Source organism: Octopus bimaculoides, chromosome 5 (genome assembly GCF_001194135.2).
Source record: "Octopus bimaculoides isolate UCB-OBI-ISO-001 chromosome 5, ASM119413v2, whole genome shotgun sequence".
Lineage (NCBI taxonomy): Eukaryota > Metazoa > Mollusca > Cephalopoda > Octopoda > Octopodidae > Octopus > Octopus bimaculoides.
This window is the reverse complement of record NC_068985.1, coordinates 60,947,513-60,956,206: the sequence shown is the minus strand read 5'-3', so window position 1 is coordinate 60,956,206 and position 8,694 is coordinate 60,947,513. Positions and strand designations below refer to the sequence as shown.

Sequence of the window (8,694 nt, the reverse complement as noted above, 5' to 3'; positions counted from 1 at the left end):
TGGATCTCGGCAGAATTTGAACTTGGGATGTAAAGATGGATGAAATGCCTCTAAGCATTTTGCCAGTGTGCTAACAATTCTGTTAGCTCACTACCCTCAGTGCATTATTATCATTTAAGAAGTTTGTTCAGTCAAGCAATGTCACAAAACAGTTTCATGCAAATTTATGATATCATATTAAAAATATATTAATTACTGTATTTCTTGGTACTGTGTCTAGGTGTGCTTTTTTCTTGACTTACAAGCTCCCCTTGGACTACCCATATAAAAACACACACAAACAGCTCTTGATATGAAGCTAGTTCTAAATTCTGCTTAGACAACATAAAAGGAAATGTCTCCTCCAAAATTTTAAATAAAAATGAAAGAAATGAGTCAGTACAAATGTGATAGAGTAAATGGAATATCCTGTAGGGAGAACAAACAATTACCTTGGAGATGGCTGTAAGCTGAAACAATTAGTGGGGAAGGGAGGAAAATAATTCTTATTGATGTGTGTGGGTATATATAATATATATATGAAAGGAAAAGAAGAAAGAGCTTCTCTTTTAAATATTCTATATTAAAAACACATTTTCATAATTTTTTCATATTTTTGTTTGACAAACTGCAAGGAACTCTTATGAAAATATGGAAAACTTTAAGTAAAGTAAAAAAAACAAAAGTTCAACTACTGTCATTTTTGATACATAATATACCAATGATCTTTATATTTCCATCCAGCCATATGCATATGTGGGTCGGATAGGTGTTCTTTGCTACAGCTTCTCACCACTTAACTTCCTTGGTCTTCTGCTTTAACAGGTTCCATCCATTTTACTCAGTACTTCTTAATCCGACTGCCACCCTTCTTATGCATCACCTGTTCATATCAGCACAGTCTCTCTTTCACACTACATCATTTTCCTTTTATACCAGTTTTTCACTTAGCTCATTTATGTTCCATTCATGCACACTAACATTACACATATAACAGGGCATGCTTGCCTCATTTCCCTCCAGCCTCTGCATTTCCTCTGCATTCAGTTCCCATGTTTTGCTATCATGCAGCATCCCACTTCATACACAAATATCATACAATCTGCTCTTCACTTATAAAAATAATTTTTTTTGCACCTCATTCTTAGAGCTGGCATTAAGACAGACCTCCAGCCTTCAAAACTATGCCAAAACAGATACTGAAGCATAATACAGTTCACAGACCTGTTGGATCTATCCAAAGTATCCCTGCCTTCAGGGAACATAAACATTAAATGTTGATAATGATGGTTATTATCTTAATTTAACTACTTTTCTTCGGGAATGCCCATTCTACTTCTGATTAGGTGACCTAGGTAAAAGAAGCTATCGACATTGGTAAACCTCTTACTTTTAGCTTCTCTCCTTGCTAAAGTCTGCCTGAACATCTTTCTCTCTCACTACTTATTATTGTTGCTTGCTCCCCACTGTCTTTCAATTTTTTCAGGCCAGTTTCAGGCTTTTAGTACCATACCATCACTATGTCATCTTCCATCTGGCTGGAACCTTATTCCATCCATAGAGTTGGTCTGTCTTGCTGCAGGTGGACTTGTAGAAACTCTACTTGTCTTCTATGTTGCAGGTCATTATCTCTTCCTCCTCCGTTTCACCTTGTACTTTGAACTGGCCAGTGCGTCTTCCAAATCCTATACTTTTGTTCTATAGATTGTCTTTTGTTTTTTAGTTCATCCAACTCCTCCTTCCCTGATGTTACTAATTAATACTTTATGCTAAATGGTCCATTCTTGTTCTTCATCAGAAAATGACTTTGTTAATTGTTGGAGACATACTCCCTCTATTTCTTGTTCATCTCCATTTTTATGCTGACATCAAACATCTATTTCTTCAGAAAACACAAACCTGTGATTATAGGATAAAAATAGTTTTTAAAATATTGTGTTACCTAGTTTTTAAATCTAGTGTCAGGTAGGTTTGTAACTCAGGTTATATATCATGATTTGCTTTGTTACAAACAGCAAACTTGAGTTTTCAGGTTCTATTAAAATATTCCATTCTGTCTACTTATCTATTTACCTGTCTATTTATCTACCTTCCTAATTGTTCATCTGTGTGTGTATATGTGTTTCTCTCTTTGTCTTTTTACCTGTCTACCACCACATTCCTCTCTCAGTCCCTGTCTATTTCCTTTTACAAACATTAAGTTTTAGTGTGCTGATGGCGACTGGGGTAGATAGGTATCATTAATAATGTAAATATCACAAATGGCTATCTCTTAATTATGTCTTTTGGCTATTAACTACAGATAGGCGTTACAAAACATCATATACCTGGACATTCCCTCTTGCTGTCTTTGTTGTCTTTGGAATCTACTGAGATTGTGATTCTGATAGAGATGACTGTTATTATCTTAAATCTTTACTACTGTCAGTTTGAAATCCACCTCAGATTATTGCTGGGTCTTACAATAAACCTGGATTTACTTTATACTTAGCTTAACCATCCTGCTTTGTATTATTAGTATTACTGTTGTTATTTCTATTGTTTGGTGTTTAGAGAATCACAAAACATAGATTCCTTAATCATTTTCTATGTTCAACATGTTGGTTAACAGCTAAGCTGAGTAAATGTGTAATGTAAAGTGTGTGAGTGTGTGTAGATATATCATCATTTTTATATCTGTTTTCTATGTTGGCATGGTTTGGACCCTTTGACAATGGATCTTCTGACAATGTCTCAGTTTAAATATGGTTTCTATGGTTAGATACCCTTTCTAATGCTAATCACTTTAAATAATTTAGGTGCTTTTTCATCTCTGACACTATTGATTAGGGGTGGGGGATAAGAGAGAGGAACGTCATTTTATGTGAGGTGTTGATGGGTGAAAGTTTGCGAAAGGAGCAGGAACAAGTTTACTGTTGTTGAAGAGATCCATGGCAACCTCACATTTTACGTAAGTGGGCAACTGGAGTGGTGTCACAAAGTGGGGTAAAATTGGGTGGTAAGCATGGAGGTAGGAAAATCAGCATGTGTGGGTAAGGTTGCAAAAGTATGAGGGGAGAGTGAGAAATGGATATAAAGATGGGGGTGGGAGTGCTTGATGGTAAATATAAGTGGAAGAGTGATGGGTGGATCTCATTTAGGCAGTATAGAAATAGTGGTATGAAATGGTTATATTATTGGGGGTGGGGTATAAAAACGTGCCAAAACAGACAATGGAGCCTTGTATACCCCCACCCTGACCTTACCAGCTCCCATCAAATCATCCAAACCATACCTGCATGGTAAACAGACATTAAAATGATTATATATATATATATATATATATAAAATTTAGATTCAAAATTGAATGTGGCACTTAAGTTTAGGCACCAGAATATAGTATGGTATTATTATCCAAACAATTCCAAAAACACAATATATAATGATGGATTCTCCTGTCAGTTTTGATGTATAAGCATTCAGTTGTTCAGTGAATGGAAAGCCCTACTCATTGAATTAGTATGCTAAGTGGCTGAATATTCCACTGACATGTATACCTTTAACATAATTCTCAACTAGAATCAACATGACATGGTGCAACTAAGTTGCAATTTTGCAATACTGATACCGTTCCTCTGATGAATTTACACTTAAGATTTGGATGTGTAGGTGCATGTGCACAAGTGTATGTGTGTAAGCAACATGAACTTCAAAAAACCAGCCAATCACCTCATCACTGACATGAAAAGTACCCAGCTCACTCTGTAAAGTAGTTGGTGCTAGGAAAGGCATCTAGCCATAAAATTCATGCCAAACAGAGCTTGGTACAGTCCCCTGGCTTACTAGCTCCTGTCAAAACCATAAAACCTATCAAGCTGTCTTCTTATAATTGAACCCACTGGGTTCTTTCTAACCTTATCTGCTTATTAATTTTATTTATTCTGAAAGTAATTAAATTACATTTTGCTTTACCATTTACTCAGCTTTTCACCACAACCCCTCCCCACTGTGTGTGTGTGTGTGTGTGTTTATACATATGTATGTCTATGTGTGCAGCAACAGCATCTCTGATAATTTTCACAATCACTAGGTTCTCCCTGCCCACCCCCACACATCATATTGTAATATTATTTCTGAAGTTTGTTTTCTTTACTTCCTTAATATAAACTGCTGCCATCTACCAGTCACTTGGTCACCTATTACTAATTACTGTAAACCACACTAGCTGAGAAAGAACCCTCATTTTATTTTCTACAGGATGTTTCCACTCTCATCTGTTCTTCATTATTTCCATGATTATCTGCTGCTGCTGTTGTTGTTGTTATTAACATTATTGTTATTAATGTTATTTTTACCTCCTTCCCTCCTTTCATTCTGTAATTTGTTTCAAATGTGTTATATTTTTGGTCTTATTATTCACTTCCCTTACTTCTGCCAACTCCTATTTCACAAAATCTTCCAGACTATTTCTCTTGTATTTTTACCTTGTCAGAATTTTTACTTCACCACACCCATTTTTCTCTTCACCTAATCTCTTCCTATTCTATTTAATCATCATTTATTGTTGTTGTGGTTAATTCTTGTTCATATTCTTTAGTCTTTAGTTTCCATCCTTAAACATTCCAGTAACAAAGAAATAAACTAAAAATTGGTTTTATAGAAGTTTTTCAAAACATTCCTTGATTTAATTTTAGAGGACATTTCTATAACAATATATTGCTACTTACATACTTACTATCTACATACTTGTTTGTCTATCAAACTATATATTTAACTACCTTTCTATTTATCTCTCTGTCTATTTATGTAATTGTATAAATAACTACCTTTCTATTTAATGAACTAAGTATTTATTTTGCTATCTATGTAACTATCTTCTTGCCTCTCTATCTGTTTGACTATTTGTGTATCTATCAATCTATCAGTCTGCTTGTCTACCTGTCTGTCTGTCTATCTCTGTATTTAACTATCTGTCTGCCTATCTACCCATTTGTCTATCTACCTACCTATTTATCTGTCTACCTTTCTGTTTGTCTATCTGTCACTCTAGCTCTCTGTCTATCTACATATAGCAATGAGAATTGGCATTATTATTTACCTGACCGTTCTTGTATTTGTCTTACAATTTTATTTTCTGATAGTTTCCAAATGGCCTTATTTTATCATTATCAGCAATGGCTTCCTCTTTAACCTACCCATTATCTTCACCACTATCATCATCATTACCACCATAATTTTGTACCCACTTTACCATACTGCTATAGGTTAGATTATGCTAGTATGCTACGTTGGTTTAGAGACTTATGTTTCCCCTGAATGTTCTGTATTGTGCATAGCTTCTATGACTGCATAACCTTTCTACCCTAGAGAGACAGTCAAGTTAAAAAGACTACAGGGTATTCTCTGCCTTTCACTGTTCCTGTTCATTCATTTGTTGCCAGGTCAGAGATGTTGTCAGGTCAGCAACAAGACTTAAGGACAGTCCCCTTTGTCCATTTTGAAATAAACTTTCTCTCAAAGGAATTCACATGTTTTTATTCCAGTTTTTCATTACAAACAAACTCATTACCTAAATATCTTTTAACCTTTTCTTTTTATCATCTGATAATTATGAATGTCTATTTTTATCAAAACTAAACATAAACAGTTTAATTAATGAAAACCCCTTTTTCACTTTTATTTTTTCAGAACTCGAACAAAGCCCCGAGTATATGAAAATGATTACTGAAGCTCAGGTGAAATTACCCTCTCCAACAACACCAACAACTAAATGTAGCACAGAAAACCGTCCAACTGCACGCAGTCGTCCTCAGCTCCCAAAGATTGTCAACAAAGACAGCTATCGTGACAGTTTAGAACAGGAGGATTTCTTAAACAAAGTCTCTAAATTTGAACTAATTTCCAAAGGAAAGCCGAAGTCTTCAAATAGCAACGCTAAAGCTGATTCTCCTAGAACTCCTGAAATTCGTGTTGGTAATCAGCTCCATATAGGAGAGAAATTATTTCTCCGTGATACACAAACAACAAGAGTAGCAGCTAGTCTTGTTCACAACACAACTGACCGAGTGTCTAGCACTTGTAGTTCAAATAGTTCATCATCTCTGACAAGTGTTAGCAGCATTTCTTCTGATACCTCATCCTCCACTCGGGACCCATCTTCAAATTCAGTTTCAACACCATCTCCTTCCATCTCCTTTATTAGCCCATCATATAGTAAACCTACAGACAATAATAGCATCACCGTCAGTGCCACAACATCAGTTCTGAGAAATGGGACTCAGCCTGTACCAAACAATTCTTCAATGATGAATGGAAACACGACAGCAGAAGAAGAAAAACGTAACACATTCGAAGGAATGGATTTTGATTTCAATGAACTGACGTCTAGTCAACAGGATTTGACCATTCGTCATAGAGAAATTGTGGAACAGCGCAAAAGGGAACAAGCACAAGAGGTTCTTGAGAGGCAACGGTTGGAGGAAATTCTAAGCATGTGTGCTGAGTATGAACAGGAACTTGAACGGGAGAAACAAAACTCTGGAGATATCAACCAAAATCCATTTCCATTCCAAGTAAACAAGTTTTCTTCAAACAATAATGCAACTTCACAGTTTTCAAACAGCAATCCATTATTTTCTACTCACAGCACCTCACAACCTCCACAGCCAACCACAAGAAATATCAAGCCACCTTCACTTTTAGAAATAAATTTGGATTTATTAACTGCTAATGACAAAAAAGATAAAACTGACTTCCGAAGTTCCATGAATAAAATAAAAACCAATGGATCATTAACGCGGCTCTCATCACCTGGAAATACACCAAAAGATGGCATATTTGGATTACAAAACAGAAGAGCTGGATCAAGTTCATCCAATTCCGAAGAAGAGCTTTATGCCAGCTCAGAGGATACTGGTACTATAAAACGGCGCCCTGTCATTGATTCAGCTTCCAAATCTGTTGAAGAGAAAGACACCACAGATGGGGAAGTTGTTCATGAAGTAGCAATTGGCCTACTAACATCAAGTATCAACAATTGTCAGGTAACTTCCTCCGACAAACAAACTGATCAGGTAAAGCACTGTGAGTCGCATATGGGACAACATTCTAAAGAATTATCTGGAAGGGAGATGTCAAGGAGTACAAATGGATATTCTTGGCACAATGATGAATCTAGTTCTTCAACATCATCAACAGGTACTATCAAAGAACTGTCCCCATGTCGTTCTGTGACAGATAGTAAATCTATGGGTAGTGGAGGTCGAACTCCAGTTAACAGTGACAGTGAGCATAGTCTAAGTCCCACCAAATCAGTCGACAGACCTCCATCTTCCAGTGGCGTAGAAACATCAAGTGAGAACAGTTTAGTTAACATAGAGGTAAGTAGGGTGCTATATTTATAAATAACAAATCCCTGTATATTCCATAAAAGTTTGGCTGAATTATATATACATATGTATTCCCAATGATGTATGTATGTGGGTTCTACCCCAGATGTAACAACAATAAAACGTTTTTTGCCCCCTATCCCAACAAACCAAATTACATCTCTCCTCTTCCTCACATTTCCTCTTTTATGCACTATGCTGATGGTTACCTCTTGCTCCCCAATCCTGTCCTCACTGTCCTACTCACTGTATCATTACTATCTTGTTGTCCCTCACCACCTCTATATTCCCAGGTATTACCAGTCACTACATACCCAACCCCCACACTCTTTGCATTCATGTGAAGTCTCTACTTCCTATTCATGCACCTTGGCAATACCCTACCATTTATATTTTGACCCCATATCTTCAGGGTATGCCCTTCCACTTTGCCACCACTTATCTCTCCCATTTATAGTCTGATCCCAGTTCTTTGTGAGCATGCCCTGGCACTTTGCCACCATCTCTCTCCTGCTTTCTTGCACTCTTACTCTTTTCCACTTTCCTTCTTTCTCTTACTGTCTTCCTCTCTGTCTCTCTCTCTCTCTCACACACACACACACACCAGGTAACCATGCATCTCCTCTACAGCATGACACCTGTTTCTGTCTCTCTGGCACATGATCACCTCTTCCAATGCCCCATCCCCTCTCAAAGGATCTTTGTCTTACAAGTTACTTAGTGACCCTGCCAGTGTTGGTGCTGTGTAAAAAGCATCCAGTCCACACTGTAAAATAGTTGATATTTGGATGAGTATCATCCAACTGTAAAAAAAAAACTATGCCAAAACTTACTTCACCTGTGTTGGTGCCACATAAAAAGCATTCAGTCCACTCTGCAGAGGGATTGGTGTTAGGACGGGTATCCAGCCATAAAAAACTATGCCAAAACTGACAGTGAGGACAGTCTTCTGCCTAGCCAGCTCCTGTCAAACTGTCCAACCCATGCCAGCATGGAAAGTGAACATTAAAATGATGATGATAATAATATAAATATACAGAATATGAAACAAATAAGGAGGTATGAGATGAATATATTGATATCCATAGGATGATAGCCATTTCACAGCCAACATCATGCAAAAATTATTTTAGTATGTATTTTGCATGCCTACACTAGTGTGTATGTTATGAATTGCATAGTACTATTGTACATTCAACAGCACAGAACTCTACATCACATTCCTACATATTGGTTTACTGTGAGGTTTATTGCCCAGTTCACTAAAGGAGCTTTTTTTGTGATTACCACCAATTATATAAATCCATATATTGTGCATTAAATATATATATATATATATATATATATA

General features: G+C 36.5%; 1 protein-coding gene across 6 annotated transcripts in view; it reads left to right on the top strand.

The window, feature by feature from the left end:
• LOC106869304 (pleckstrin homology-like domain family B member 1) overlaps positions 1-8,694 on the top strand; it is a 462,567-nt gene that overhangs the window by 281,251 nt on the left and 172,622 nt on the right. For all 6 annotated transcript variants that reach the window (XM_052967731.1, XM_052967733.1, XM_052967734.1 and 3 more), the window contains one exon: positions 5,647-7,337. In XM_052967731.1, the coding sequence (XP_052823691.1) occupies positions 5,647-7,337 (1,691 nt within the window). The remainder of the gene's footprint in view (positions 1-5,646; positions 7,338-8,694) is intronic.